The following is a 15,979-nucleotide window of genomic DNA, read 5'->3' on the forward strand; positions in this document are numbered from 1 at the left end:
GATGCCGGCAAAGATGTTTGCCAAAACAGACAGGTGTTTCCATACCCATAAAGGGGAATGCTTGGGACTTGAAAAAACATAACACTGTCTTGAATGCACAAATGTAAAAAGTTGTTTCTGAGAATAGATGGACTAGTAATTTTTACAGCAATGCAGGACCATCCTTTTAGCATGATATTTCTTTTGCGCTTTTTGAAAAGGAGGGAAGAACAGCCTGTATTTCAGACATGAGTGGGGCTCTTGAATCGATTCCAATTTGATTCAAAACCAGTAAGCCCACAGACATCTCAGTGCTTCAGATGGAAAGCACTTCCCTCACTGAAAATGTTAATACTTCTTGCCTGCCCACAATCAATGCCCTGGGAAAGCCTGTAAGAGCAAGCTCAACTGGTAGATATCAAGAGCCTTTAAACTCACTTGATACAGAGAGACTTGCAATGAGTGCTGTGGCTGGTATTGTGCTCATCTGCTGAAATACAGCAGGAATGAGGCAAAAGCAGATCTGGGTACATAACCCTCATTAATTCTACTTTCAGTTGAAATGAATGAGAGGTAGGCAAGGAAATACCCATAGAGATCCCACAGATATGCAGAAAATATTTAGTGAAACTTTATGATACTTTATATGTATTTACTGCAATACTTATTCTGCAGACTACTATCCCAAAGGAACAAACTCATGTTCTCCTGCCTGTGACGTTTCTTTTCTGTAAAAATGTTATTGGCTTTGAGCCATTGCTGACATAGCCTGAGAACTAATCTGCACATCCCAGTGGGCTGCTGCCTAGCCATTTAGTGCTGGAAGAAATACAATTGCTTATAGCTGGTCATACTTGCCAAAGGGTCAAGGAAGCAAAATCATTCTCTGCTGATATTCTTTTACTCTCTTTCTAAACAGTGATGCCAGGATCTGCTGGTGTTGCTTGGACATATTTATTGCTATTTATTGCCTCCTTGATATGGGTAACTTGCAGCAGCAAAGCTGGTGTCTCTTCTATCGTCCCCTCACTATCCTGTTAGTGTGCTCTTCAGACCACTGTCATGCTTTTTATATTAGCTCACCCTTATTTGCAATCTGCTTGACACAGTGCATCAGTAATAATGTTGATAAGGAAGTCTAACATTTTTCCAGCACTTCTACCTATTAAAAAATGATAATAGCATGTACAAACCTGCTAATGGCCTAGATAACTACAAGCAGGTAAGGTTTAACAGAATTTGGAATAAGTACTTTCCCATGTAAAGTACTTTCCCATGAAAAGCTAAATATTGTAGTTATTTTGAGTTAATCATAGAATCACCAAGCTTAGAAAAGACCCACAGGATCACCCAGTCCAACCATCTACCCATCACCAATAGTCCTCACTAAACCATGTCCCTCAACACAACATCCAAATGTTCTTTGAACACCTCCAGGGTCAGTGACTCTACCTCCTCCCCGGGCAACCCATTCCACTGCCTGACTACTCTTTCAGAGAAGCAGTATTTCCTAAAGTCCAGTCTGAACCTCCCCTGGTGCAGCTTGAAGCCATTCCCTGTAGTCCTACCACCAGTTACATGAGAGAAGAGGCCAACCCCCAACTCACTACAACCTCCTTTCAGGTAGTTATAGAGAGCAATAAGATCTCCCCTGAGCTTCTTCTCCAGACTGAGCATTCCCAGCTCCTTCATCTGCTCCTCATACGGCCTGTTCTCCAGACTCCTCACCAGCTTTGCTGCCCTTCTCTGAACATGTTCCAGGGCCTTGATGTCTTTCTTGCAGTGAGGCGCTCAAAACTGGACAGAGTACTCGAGTTGCAGCCAATCAGTTTTAGTCCAGAAAACATGGATGGGAGCAACCCTGCACTAAATGTATTACAGAGACTTTGCACTGCAACTGAACAACTTAACCTCCAGGTGAATGGTGGAACAGAGTGCCTTGTAGAAATCCATAGCATTGTCTCAGAGTCTGATGTCTCCTCATTTGAAATCCAGCACAGTGGATTTGTGAAACAATTGCTGCTTTATTTGACATCTAAAAGTGAGAAAGAAGCTGTAAGTAGGGATATCAGATTGAAAAGATTTCTTCATGTATTCTTCTCCTCCCCACTTCCTGGAGAAGAACCCCTTAGAAGATTAGAGCCATAGGAAAATGCACCTTTGTTGGCATTAATCCATAAAATGAACAGTTGCCTCAGTCTAATGGAGAAGTTTCCAGTGAAAGTGCATGACTCCCCCAGTGGAAATGGAACAGGGAGCAGAGGATGCCAAGCTTTAAAATTCTTCAATACATGTCAGTTACAATACCAGCTGCAAAGACATCCAGACTGTGCTAATGTGAAACAGTGGAAGAGTGGACCTGTGAAAACTTATCCTCTGGCTTTAGTTCAAGCCAGTGATAGATATCTCGTTGCTAGAGGTTATGGAAGAGCTAGAGAAGATGATAAGGACAGTGATGATGATGGGTCAGGTGAAGAAACAGATGAGTCTTTGGCTGCTCAATTCTTAAATTCAGGAAATCTGAGACATAGATTGCAGTTTTACATTGGGGGTCACTTGCTACCATATAATATGCCTGTGTATCAAGCAGCAAATCTGTACAGTTTTCAAGCTGAGGAAGAGAGGGAATTGACTGATGATGAAAGCAACCCATTAGGAAGACCTGGGATTTGGACAAAACTATATACCATTTGGTACAAACCTGTACAAGAGGATGAAGATGGTAGCAAAGACTGTGCTGGTGACAAAAGAGGAAGAGCTGAAACTGCTCCCACAAAAACCTCACCTAGAAATTCTAAAAAGCATGACAAATTGTGGCATGATGGTGTATGCCCTTCAATACTGAATCCTTTAGAAGTTTACCTCATATCTACTCCTCCTGAAAACATAACATTTGAAGATCCTTCATCAGATCTTATTCTTCTTTTGAGAATTTTACATGCTATCAGTTGATACCGGTATTATTTGTATGATAATACAATATGCAAGGAGATTATTCCAACTTCAGAATTTATCAACAGTAAACTGACAGCAAAAGCAAACAGATTCAAGATCCACTGGTAATTATGACAGGAAACATACCAACTTGGCTGACAGAACTTGGAAGAACAAGCCTATTTGTGTGCCCCGGTGGTGCACGTGGTAGAAGTGCCGCTTGCAACGCCAGAGGCCCGGGGTTCGAATCCCCCCTGTGGCACAAGTGGTAGAAGTGCTGCTCTGCTACACAGAAGGCTCGAATCCCAGGAGTTGGACTCAATGATCTCTAAGGTCCCTTCCAACTTGCATGATACTGTGATACTGTGATTTGTCTTTCCATTTGATACCCTACAAATGTTGTTTTGTATAACTGCTTTCGATAGTGATCGAGCCATGCAAAGACTACTGGATACTAATCCAGAAATCAATCAATCAGATTCTCAGGAAAAAATGCACTGTTACACCAAGAAGTTTCTTTGATGTCTCATGACTTGTTCAGTATTGATCCAGTAGTAACCAAATCAACATATCACCTTGAAGATATTGTAAGACAAAAGAAGAGAATTAAGCAGAACAGAACACAGACCAAAGAAACTCTACAGCATGCATTGGAAACTTTGACTATGAATGGTTGCTCAGTGGAGGATCTAGGGCTGGATTTCACACTTCTTGGATTCCCTAATACAGAGCTGAAAAAAAAGGGGAAAAGATACACCAGTCACCATCCACCTCAGATTGATTATATTCTGGGCACCTAATGAAGGTGTTGCCAGACAGTTTCATTCTTTCAGAGACAGATTTGAATCAGTCTTCCCCCTGAGTCATCATTAGTACTTCTGTCCTGAGGAGTTGGAGCAACTCTCATGTGGCAGCAAAACAGGTACATGGGATGCCAAGACCTTAAAGGAATGTTGCAGTCCAGATCATGGTTATACACATGACAGTTGAGCACTGAAGTATTTCTTTGAGTTCTGTTATTACACTTTGCTTGACATTTGGCTCTTTCTTTTGAAACCACATCTCCTGGTGAGAGCAGGCATTTCTTGGCAGCAGGGTAATGACAGGAGTTTCATTACACACAAAGGCCAATGACCATGTAACATTTGGGGAAGATCTTACCCAGGACAATCCATCATGGAATGGTATTTTGGATTATTTGTTCTGGCTGTCATCTTCCTACTACTACTGCAAACACAATAAGTTCTCCATTTGGCTCTAGCTAAAAATGAATGCAAACTTAAAGCTACTTTAAAAATCACTTACTTATACAGCATTTTATAAATCACAGACTGAAATTCCATGCCCCAGACTGTGTATGGCAGGATCGTGAAGGAGTGTGCATTTTATTCTTGAGGTTTGATTAGCACATGAATTGCCAGGTCTTGCATAAAACAGCCATGCTTCTGGAGCCAGCATTACTCTGAACTCCATTACAAAATGTTTACATTTCAGGCAAAAAAAATATTTGAATGAGTTTAAGCTGGATATCTGCAGAAAACCTACATGCATGGTTCCCTGATCAGATAATATGGTAACATTAAAACATCACCAGGACTCTAGGCCTTCTGTTGAGTATGCAGCATACAGTTTAAGTAGACTTGTAAAGACTCCCATGGGGAAAGAAGGTAACCAATAGATAAACTATGAATATATGGAGGGGAAATATGTGTGTTATAGAGACATGTAAAGATCCTATCAAGTCTTCAGTAGTGTAAAATACACTTACATGAAAGAATGATATGTAGATGAATTAGTTTCAAGTTATACTGTCTTCTGATGGGGATCCCTGTGTGAAAATCATTAAAAGGCCTAAGAAGAAGCCAAGGAGGAATTTTGAGAACTGAAGCATGCCTAAAATCCTCTCTACAGAGATACCTGGTAGAGTATATGAGATGAGATTGCTAGCTTCTAGACAGCTGTGTTTAGGTGAGATAAAGTCCGTACAAAATATAAGGCCTATTAGCATGGGCAAGGTGCCTAATTAATTGGCAGTACTCATTTCCTGAGCTAATTCCAGGCTTAGATTTGTGCCAGATTAAATATCTTTTTTTTTTTTTTTTTTTTTCCTGAACACCACTATTCAAAGCAAAGATGCCCACAAAGAAACTAGCAAATTATATTACATGCACATGCACTAAGCATTTCGTTATTAGGTAAGGGTGCAAAATCAGCTGTTTAAAAATCAGGAAATGATAAGTTATCAGTGCTAGCTTACTTTTGTCCCAGTTCATCAGTGATATAATCTTTGGCATTATAAAGGCATATGAGCATGTCATACTGAGTGGAATTGATACAGAGAGAAATTATGATGGGGAAGGGGAGGCTGACATCTGCAAAACATCATTTAATGACAAAGACTAGCAAAATATTGAATAAAATATCTTCAATTGAGAATTTGACAGTGTCAGTCAATTGAATGCAGGTAGAATATGTTGAAAAATGGCTATGTAATCGCGTAAGTGAATGCTTTATCATTCCTGGAATTGATCACAGTTTGTTTGAGGGTGGGGAAAATCTCAAAATACTGATGTATTAAAACTGTTTATGAGACAGTCTAAGTTCCCAGTTCAGAAAATATTTTGTGGGAAATAAAAAAAGCTTTTAGAAATGTTAGCAGTGACTGGGTTTTGCTTTTTTTCGATTGGGAAGCACTTCTTTAGCAGAGATCATTTTTTTTTCCACTAGAAAAGAACAATAAGGAAATGGGTTAAATTAAAATTAACTGTGAAATAAAAGTGAGATATTTCAAGAGATAAAAACCTTCTTTTTGAAGACTTTCAAATCACACCATTTACTAAGACTCCCCCCCCACCTTTTTTTTTTTTCCTAGGTTTAGCCATTTGGGAATTACTGCAGGATTGAAAAATCTTGTTCTGGCTCAGTTGGGATGTTCATTTCCATGCTTAGTTGCTCTGAGTCTCACTTGCTCAGATTTGACAGCAGATTTGACTTTTCAGATTTCTGTCTACTCAGTTTTAACAGTATTCTTTTTTAATTGGGCTTTGTTATATCCATTGTCTTGAATATTTCTTCCCTAAGATCACCTCATGAGAGTTCAACCTTTTACATGGGCAGATAGTGACAGGACAAGAGGGAATGGCATTAAACCAAAAGAAGAGAAATTTAAATTAGATGCTATGGGAAAAATTATTTGTTTAGACGGTGTGAGACACTGGCACGTGCTGCCCAGAAAAGCTATGGATACCCCATCTATCCCTAGAGGTGTTCAAGGCCAGTCTGATCTGGTGGGTGGCAGCCCTGTCCATGGCAGGAGCTGGAACTCAGTGGCTTTAAGGTCCCTTCCATCCCAAGACATTCTGTGATTCTGTGTTTACACTGTTGCAGCTTTGGGCAGAAGCTGTGGGGACAGTGCTGCCCAGGCTTACCCTCAAAAGCTTGGTTGATGAATCCAGCCACTGACTCTTTGTCTTCAAGGAAGCAGCTGAAGCACAGTGGGGAGTGTCTTATCTCTTGCAGTTTGTGCTGAATTTGAAAGAAAGTAGGTCTGTTGTGAGGATCTTGGGCCCAGCATCGTGTCATTAAATCACGTCTGGAAAAAAAAAAAAATAAAATTTAAAAGGTAAGTATTAAAGACGATGCAATCATCCATCTCATCATTTAATCATCTGACATCATCTGACAAGCAAGTTCAGTGTAGATTTTCAACTTCTGAAGCCTTCATATATGGTGCAAAGACTACCACTAGTTGCTGAGGGAAGAAAAGTAGATTATCAGTTGACCCATTTACCATGAATGTATTCAATTTTGCCAAAGATGGATATTTTTTGAGACGGGGAGCAGCTATAATGTTGTATATTAGCTGGGGGCCAACTATAATGTTGGCCCCCAAAACCCCACCAGTACCTGCTCACAACTCTCACCACTCTCTCCTAAAATGTGGCCAATATTTTCTGAGGAAGCAGACAAGAAAATAGTTCTCTGACAGTAAAATTTCACTAAAGAGAAAAAAATGAACTTGAAGCTCTCAGCTTGTTTTATTCTCCTTCAATTCATGCCATTCAACTTCAGAGATGTTCAAAGCAAACCCTCCAGGACAGAGAAGGTTAATTTAGACTTCTGCTCCCAGACCAAAACAAATAGGAGTACATTTTCCCATCAAAGGCAAAAATGGTATCAGTTTCCCCTGGGTGCAGGGATCCTAGCCTGCCCTGCACAAACCTATTCGTATCACTCAGTGGAAAAACTGCCTTTCCTGTTTGTCTAAGGGATAGGGCTGATTTACACTGCCTACTCGAGGGCATGGATTGTGGCAAGACCCAGACACACAAAAACAAATCCTTCAAAAGCCAGGGGGAGCCAGGCTGAAAACCAAATCGCAGCCAACACCTGGATATGTTAAGTGTTGGGAGAGGGGTCTTAGGGCTTCAAAACCAGAGCGCAGCATTTGAGCAGTCAGTGAAAGGACAATTCAGAAAGCTCTTAGAGGAATGCAGAGTATTCACCTCTAAGCCATAAGTTCAAATCCTCCCCTGAAAAACAACCTTGCTGTGAGATCTGAGCTATGTGAAATGAACTGGCTTGCTCAGAAGGTCCATGTTAAAAAGGAGGCTGCTGTTCTTCACCACAACTCAGTATTTTACAGAACTCCTGATGACAGCTGAGGAACATCTCTCTACTTCTGATTTTTCCATGATATTTTTCTTTAAAATATTGTATTTGGGTGAAAAACATCAGTACATTTTTTTCAGAACCACTTTCCATCAATCCATATCACACAGTTGCCGAGCTGTTAGAGTGATACCAGCTTCTCAAAAGAATTTAATGAAATCTTAAGGATCTAGAAAGTGATTGCAACTTCCTGACATTGAAACACTTCCTCTCCTTACTTATTTTCATGTGTACTGCTTATGGATGACACAAGAAATATAAACAGAAATGTACTGGATTGGACTGAAAATGAAGAGAAATAACTCTGGTTTTCCATCTGTTGGCAACAGTGTCGGTCACATTCAATCCAAAAGCCAGCCTTGGATGCTGGCAACCAAAACACCTACTTTCTGGTAATGCTGATTTGTAGGATATTCAAGAAGAGGACCTGCACTGCAGGTTAGTTTTGACTCTGATGGGCAGAGCCATGTGCACGGAGGTGTGCAGAACTTAATGAATGCACTGCTGTTGTGACAGAAGGGACAGATAAACAGCCACAAACCAACAAAGGGAGAAAGAAATGGTCCATAAAGTCATTTATGAATCAAGAACTTGACAAACACAGATTCAGAACATTTTTGCATTCTTAAGAGAGTCTTTTGAAACAACTACTTTTTAATAGACTATTTGCTTCACAAAGCCATTCAGTTTTGTTACTGAGTGGGAATATTCACTGTCGAAAAGAAAAAAAAAAAAAATCAGAACTGGCAGTATGTTCCCAATTCTTACTTCTTTAATCAATTTATATGCTGGTTGGTGTAAAATATTAGTACAGGATAGAATATATATTGTCTATAAAGTATGTAATTTGGATAGGGTTTTGGTTTCTAATGACTGAAGCTTTCATGCTGTCTCTGAAAATATATGGAATTTTTGCAGGAACAGCTACTTATGGGTGCATATATTATAGATATCTATCTTTCAAAGAACCTTGTGGCATCCAAAATTTTGAGTCACATGGCAGACCAAGAAATGCACCATCATGACATCAATCAAGAGGTTGAAAGTGAGTCTAATATACTAAGACGTATGTGAATTGTCATTTGTGAGCTTGAGTGTGTTCCTACAATTTCTTGGATGACAAACATGGGTAACATACTTCATGGGGAAAGCCTTCCAAAAGGAAATTAAAAATAACCAATCTAAACACTTTAACATTAGATTTAAGAACTGGCTCCTAGATGTACATCTACACACCTACATTTCACAACGGTATCTTATGTGGGCTGAACAACATGTAACCAACTGTCCAACAGAACTGCAGATGTGTAGATCTTGAGCCTAAAGTATCAAAGAACTACTACTGAGTAGCTAATTTTGGAGGTTGAAGGTGAACCGCTCCCAGCTATTTCATTGGTAACGTCCTGTAGCTTGTGTGAAGTAATTTTCTCACACACAAAATGAAAGGTACCATTGGTGTGGGGATTTCCTTAGAAAAGGAGAAAAATTGTTGGAATAGAGTCCTTGTTCTTATTTCGAGCAAGCCTTTTTTACCACCCAACCTCGAATCCCCCCAGGGGGATTTTCCTAGAATCAAATTGCAAGAGCTTTTAGTTACCAAAATTCCTTCAGCAAACTCAGTTGTGTAACTTTGTATGGGCACAACTATTTAGTGAAACAGCAGCTTCAGGTCAGCAAGCAGCATTGCCCTCGTACAAGTTCTTCTGTTTGCAATCCGTAGCCTTTCAGGATGGGCATTAAAAGATGTTCTACCTGAACCTTGGCATGCTCTTGCATGCAAAATTAACACGCTGGTGGCTGTATCAGATGTGGGTCTCTGACTGCACAACTAGTGTCATTAATATATATTATTCATACTTCAATAAACACAGCTGATCTACAGATTCCCATGTCTCTTTTTCAGTTCATTACCAAGCTTTATGTATCTGCACTTCTCTTGAGGTAAGCAGATGATTACCCTCTGGAACAACATCTTAAGGAGGCCAGGGGCAGAACTTCTCTTCCCCTGCCCCTAAAAAATGAAAACAATTCCACTTCCTAATGCTTTCACACTCAAGGTTTCCGTGTCAGGTCTCCTTGCCCTTGCAGTGCAAGCCTACCACAGATTCCTAAACACTTCTCAGATGAAGTAGTTTGGCCTTTGAACTCTCTTCCTATCAATGATGGTTTGTTTTGTCAAATGACAATGAGCAAGCCAAAGTTTCAGGACGACAATCACCGACTGCTGATGTCCGGTTGCAGGTTCAAAACCACACGGAGAGTAGCAGGAATGTAAAGAATCTCAGCATGCCATTAATGACCGAACAAAGTAGCAAAAAAGCTATTTAGGCTACTGACAGAAGCTGCACACAGGTGCTGAGCGTTCACCAAATGAGATAAAATACGATACAAGCAACTAAGAGCCCATTCAGCCCCTTGGCTTTCAAAAACCAGGCTGCTGCTATTAGTTCCTGATCCTGCAAGTCACAGCCTGTGGATGAGAGTTTAAGCTCTACCTGATATGCTAATTTGTGAGACCTAGGACTTAAAATAAATAAATAAATAAATACGTTGGTCAACTTTTGTTTCTTCCGAAGATCTTGTCGTTCACTTTAAAAGCAGTCTATAAACCTTTGTGTGAGCTTGAACATTGAACTATTATATGGTTATACATCATCTCCTGTGCTTTTTAATTCATGGGTCATCTGCCGGGAATTTTTTAAGGAAACATTTTTCAATAGAAAATATTGAAACTGAAGTTGCTGTCAGTCTCCCATTAGTGCTATCGTTTCACTTCCAGCTTGTACTCTGTTCTTAAAATTCTAATATCTTCATCCAGATAATGATAAGTAATCACCATCTGGAACTGAGAGTGTTGTAATTGATGTGGGACCTATCATGGAGATCCAGTCTCGCCAGTCATAGAATCAGTTTCCAACCATTTCCTCAGCTGGAGGAGTAAGAGTTGTGTACCTTAAGTACCCTCTTGTTCCATTTGTAGGACCAGCTGTCAAACACATTTCTGCAGCTGCTTACACAGGATGGTTGCATAGGAACTGAGACATGAAATTAGGCTATACTGAGCAATCACTGGGCTCAGATTCAGTTTCCTCATTCATACACCTCTGTCTGCAATGGGTTGGATCCACTATACGCATTCACTTTTTTTCTTTTAATTGCAGATGAATTTTGTACTTAAGATACAGTTTAGAATTGAAAGCTTTGTTAAAGTCCATCTCAGTTAAAGTCTAACCAGAAGTGCAGACTTAATTTTTGCTCTGCTTCAGCTCCTCTTATTGCCTTTTTTACAGAGAGGCCTACTAAGACAGTATGCTATCAGCATGTTATGTCCTCCATCAGTGGCACATGGTATACAGGACCAGGTAAATTCTTCATTATAGTCATTATAGCTTCTAACCAATTTTGAGCTGGTTGATCAGGCATTCCCAACCTGTCATAACATTACTACTGAATTCATGCCTAAGGCTTAATTTACATTATCTCTACAGCCCTGTTTAAAAGACATCTGTGTATCAGTCATTAAACTGTAAGATTTAATTTTCAGTTCTCACTGAAGTTCATGCTCACAGGCTGCACTACCGGATGAGTTAGGAGCAAGGGGGTAGCTACAAGTGCAAGCTGTTTTATCTAAACCACAACAACAACAAATGGAAGGATGTTAGATTTTGCAGTAGCCATTCAAAATGATAGTCACCTTACAATAAAGCTATTGCTGTATTATAAATACTATAAATAATATGGAAACAAAATTAACTTACATGTCATCAGGACAGTTGTTGGGAGATTCCAGCCTTCCTCCTGATCGTACATGGTGTAAAACTTCTATATTGGAGAGTCCTGGATATGGCTGTTGGCCCAAAGTTAATGTTTCCCACACTAAGACTCCAAAAGCCCTAAGAAACACCAACAATAAATTCTGATTACCATGGTGATGATGAGCAATCTCCCTATCATCAGTTAATTAAAATGGCTCCAGTCTAAGAACAAGTCTCAGAAAAATTAGGAGTAAGTTGTTTTAACTTTATGTAAAACACTGGACACATCCTTAATCCTGGCTCTAGAATTGCTAAAATAAATATGTAGGACAGACACACTTTCCCAGACACGGTGAGATGCAGCACAGCATCCCTAGGCACCAGTCTCCATTTGAGTATTTCCTCACTTAAACAAGCATTTAGAAATCGCTGGAGGTGTCACTGGAAATGGAGAGAGTTACAAGTTCTCCTAAGTACCACTCATAAAGCAATCAGCACCTCATCGGATCTGGCACAGAGAACTAAGCAGGTTTTTTTAGATAAAGTTAAGAGTGGCAGTTAAGTGGATATGCTGTAGGGCCTGAAGATTTGACCAAGATTGTGGGCTATAGCCTGGCCATTATCACCAATAGCTATCCAATATAAAACTGTGAATCTCGGGTTTACTGGAATTGTATTGGTTTGCTTTTTTCCAAGAGTCCTGACAAGGTCTCTGCCTCTTCACCATAAACCCAAGCCTGCACAAATATACATTGCAAGTGAACCACTGCAGCAAAGTGATATGACTTTCCCATAGTGATGCTGAGAAATTTGGGCTTCAAAATAATGAAGTCACCACAACAGGGTGAAATGGTAAGGGGAAAGTATTTGCTTGTAGGAAGGAAATGTCAATTAACCTAATGGAAAACAAAACGGTAAGAACAGGAAGTAGGCAGTCAATTCACCGCTCAAACGGGAAAAAGAGGAGAGGAGAGGAGAGGAGAGGAGAGGAGAGGAGAGGAGAGGAGAGGAGAGGAGAGGAGAGGAGAGGAGAGGAGAGGAGAGGAGAGGAGAGGAGAGGAGAGGAGAGGAGAGGAGAGGAGAGGAGAGGAGAGGAGAGGAGAGGAGAGGAGAGGAGAGGAGAGGAGAGGAGAGGAGAGGAGAGGAGAGGAGAGGAGAGGAGAGGAGAGGAGAGAAAAGAAAAGAAAAGAAAAGAAAAGAAAAGAAAAGAAAAGAAAAGAAAAGAAAAGAAAAGAAAAGAAAAGAAAAGAAAAGAAAAGAAAAGAAAAGAAAAGAAAAGAAAAGAAAAGAAAAGAAAAGAAAAGAAGAGAAGTAGGCCTAGTATAAAACTGTTTTATTGAGCAACACTAATTTTTCCCATCCAGGATCCCAAGCTAGAGCCCAAAGCATTAAGTAAATAAATAGTTAAAAGCAGATACAGCTGTTGTGCCAAATTTTTTACTAGTTCATGAAAGCACCACATAGGAAAAAGTCTACCTTAGCTTGTAAATTATTAGAGATGGAAATATTCAAGCTTATCATTGCTGCTGTAAATCAATATTTTCTTGCTGCGGGATTTACTATTCTTTTTACGCTGTTGTGCGACTGCTATAGCTCACCAAACATCAGAGTGATTTGTAAAGACGCCATCAATGAGGCTTTCAGGAGCCATCCATCTGACAGGGAGTAGGCCTTCTCCTCTTTTCCTGTAGTAATCATTTTTATAGATATCTCTGGCAAGTCCAAAATCACCAATCTTTACCACTCGGGAGCAGCTCCCATATTGCTTCTCAGACACAAGGCAGTTGCGAGCAGCCAGGTCCCTGAATTTTATGGTAGAAACAAGAGGATGGAGTCAGCTTTGCCAAGCAACATAGGTCAGAAGAGACCTCCAGAGGCCAGATAGTTCAACCCTCAGAGCAGTGCCACTCATCAGGTTAGATCAGGTGACTAGTGGCCTCATCTAGTTAAATTTTGGGTATCTCCGTGGCTGGTGATGCCACAGCTTCCTTGGGCAACCTGCTCCAGTGACTGATCCTACCCATTGTGAACAATATATTCCAGTTACCCTTGCTTCCCTGGTATAAAATATTAGAGCAGCCTACCATTTTTTGAGACAATTGTAAGTTATTTTAACAGAAAAGCATAACTTTATGTTTTAATCCTGTTCTTACCTTTCCTGTTATATTGTGACATCTGTCCCAGGTAAGATAATTAGCCTTGATACTGTGGGTAAAGCTTTAAAAATGAAGGAAATAAATTCTGTACCTGTGTATGAAATGCATTTTCTCTAAATAGACACAACCTTTGCAAATATCCAAGCATATATCCAAGAGGTCAGTCAGTGTCAGTAAGGGACTCTGAAACTACAAGAAACAAAGATGTTAGCCACATCTCCCGGCTTTACTAACTCAGAATGACAGCCTCCCCATGCAAAGATGGTATTGTTTTCTCATCTGAAACTTATAGGATTTTTGCAAAACAGGTGCAAAGTATCTGTGTGCCAATAGAGTAAATGCTAATTAGTCGCAGGGTAAACTGCTAAATCACTACACTGCAAGGCAGGGTAACACATCCTGTTCTTTGATTTGGGGCTAAGAATATCCTGGGACCTTCAGAATTACTTCTTTGTTGTAATGCAGGACACCAAATATTTCCTCCTGCTATTGTATCAAGTTTGCTTGCTGCTGTATTAGTAGAATATATTATTTCTTAGAATATATATACATACTTTTCAGTAGGCTTCAACACTTACTGTGGGCTTGCTGTGGTCATGTAAATGAAGTAAACAACTGCTATAGCGCTCTGAAATTCCAGTGTCAAGTTCCTTTAACATAAACTCGTACCATTAATACTCTTAATCTTCATGCTAACTATGATAATTAATTAACTTCTTAATAAAAGAGGTTTATTCCTTTATTCTTTTCTCTTCTTTCCTCTGAAGACTTTTGGGATATAGCCACAAGGACAACAACAACAACTGAGAGGCCTAGTGGACTAGATACTTGACCACTATTATGTATAACTTTTTGAAGGGCTGTCCACAGAGTTCATAGAGAAGGACTCAACAGACATATCATGACTGAAAAAGATCCTGCTTTTAGTCAGTGATTTAATGGCATTCAACATGACATTCAGTCTTCTTCACAGCAACTCTAAATGCCTGGTCAGCAATCAGTGCTGAGATCCCAGGGCATTAGCCAGGTCAGAGTCTGTACATGTAGAAGGAACTGGACATCAGCATGGCCTTTAAGGAAGATTAAAACTGAGAAACTGTGGGCAGATACATTTTAAAAATAGATTTCTTGAGGTCATCCTACCTTTTGCTTTCTGGCTCCTCGTAAATAGCTAAGCAGATCTCCTCCTTCCATCAGCTCCAGTATAAGGTACTGAGGTTCATTTAACAGGCACACTCCGAGTAGCTTCAGAATGTGGGGATGATCAAATTTACTAAAGAGAAATAAATGACTGTAAGATTATATATGAAAAAAAATCAATTGGTCAACAATAATTTGCATATAGCTGCAAGTAATGAATAGGTTTATCTTTTACAATCCCACCTCCACCAACATCATGATTTAGTAGCTTGCCTTGATTTGCTCAGTCATGGGGCGATTCTGTGACATCCTTTCAAAGCACGAGTTTACACTGTGCTTTGACAGGCACTCTAAAACATACACACACGTGAAAGGCGCACTTGATAATGTTTACATGACAAGATACCCAAAGGTAATCTCATCCTGGAATAACATGATTTTCCACCTGTACACTGGAAGTATCTCTATTATTTTAATAGAGTATTCCTACTACAGTAGTCACATTAGAACTACTGATTTGGAGAAATGCACAAAGAGAAATAGAAGCATAAGGTACAATATCTTCATCTTACAATCTAGATAATTGTTTTGTTCAACTGTTTTTGTTTTGTTCAAGAGAAACAAAATACGCATGAGAAAAACTAGCACATATGAGAGTAATTGCTTGTGTGTGTCCAAAGTCTTGGGATTATGACAGAGCAATCAGCCCTCTGTGATCTTGCACTTTATAAACAATGCAAAATATTCACTGACTCTTTCAGTGGCCATGTTTTTACAACCACATGTACTGTGTTTGAAAATAGTTTTCTCTTTGCACTGCTGTGTGAAAGGACTTGCACCATCAGCCAGAGAAACCTGACACTGTTGGGAAAACTGAAGACATCACTGTTGGGTGGTGTCTAAAGTGCTGTCAGATGCACCAGAATAAACAAACAAGTACAACAGGGTAAGATTTTCCTTCTAATCTCTTTCAATTCACTTAATCTTAGGTGTGGGCAAAAGCTCTTCAGCAAAAAAGTGTGATTTTGAATTTGGCAATTCCCCTGCAGCACATACCACTCCATCAGACAATGTTGTCACCCTCCAGAATAAAAACAGAGGAAGGAAGGAGCACTTGATCCTTTCCTTACAGTTCCTGCAGTCCTTCCTCTACTGAGCTGTCATTTCTTATTTCCAAAGTGATGGGATGCTCCCTGAAATTTGCTACATGTATTTATACACAAATGACCCACCAATAACCAGTATCAAATTACTGTTTGTTATACGGGTAGCTCAAAACTTTTCCCACTGCTGTATAGCAATAGTAGAAGAAACTTATAGTCCGTATAGACAGCAATACACTAC

At 39.8% G+C, this 15,979-nt stretch overlaps 1 protein-coding gene and 2 pseudogenes across 1 annotated transcript in view; 2 read left to right on the plus strand and 1 right to left on the minus strand.

Moving 5' to 3' along the window:
• The window catches only part of ROS1 (ROS proto-oncogene 1, receptor tyrosine kinase), a 72,891-nt gene that overhangs the window by 5,730 nt on the left and 51,182 nt on the right, over window positions 1-15,979 (minus strand). The window contains exons 39-43 of the mRNA XM_072332666.1: window positions 14,639-14,768; window positions 13,587-13,684; window positions 12,938-13,141; window positions 11,343-11,477; window positions 6,342-6,505 (exon numbers count right to left, since the gene is read on the minus strand). Of these exons, the coding sequence (XP_072188767.1) occupies window positions 6,342-6,505; window positions 11,343-11,477; window positions 12,938-13,141; window positions 13,587-13,684; window positions 14,639-14,768 (731 nt within the window). The remainder of the gene's footprint in view (window positions 1-6,341; window positions 6,506-11,342; window positions 11,478-12,937; window positions 13,142-13,586; window positions 13,685-14,638; window positions 14,769-15,979) is intronic.
• On the plus strand, window positions 1,163-3,402 carry LOC140249399 (E3 ubiquitin-protein ligase TRIP12-like; annotated as a pseudogene).
• LOC140249400 (E3 ubiquitin-protein ligase TRIP12-like) lies at window positions 3,417-4,047 on the plus strand (annotated as a pseudogene).

The sequence above is a fragment of the Excalfactoria chinensis genome, chromosome 3 (genome assembly GCF_039878825.1).
Source record: "Excalfactoria chinensis isolate bCotChi1 chromosome 3, bCotChi1.hap2, whole genome shotgun sequence".
Taxonomy (NCBI): Eukaryota; Metazoa; Chordata; class Aves; order Galliformes; family Phasianidae; genus Excalfactoria; species Excalfactoria chinensis.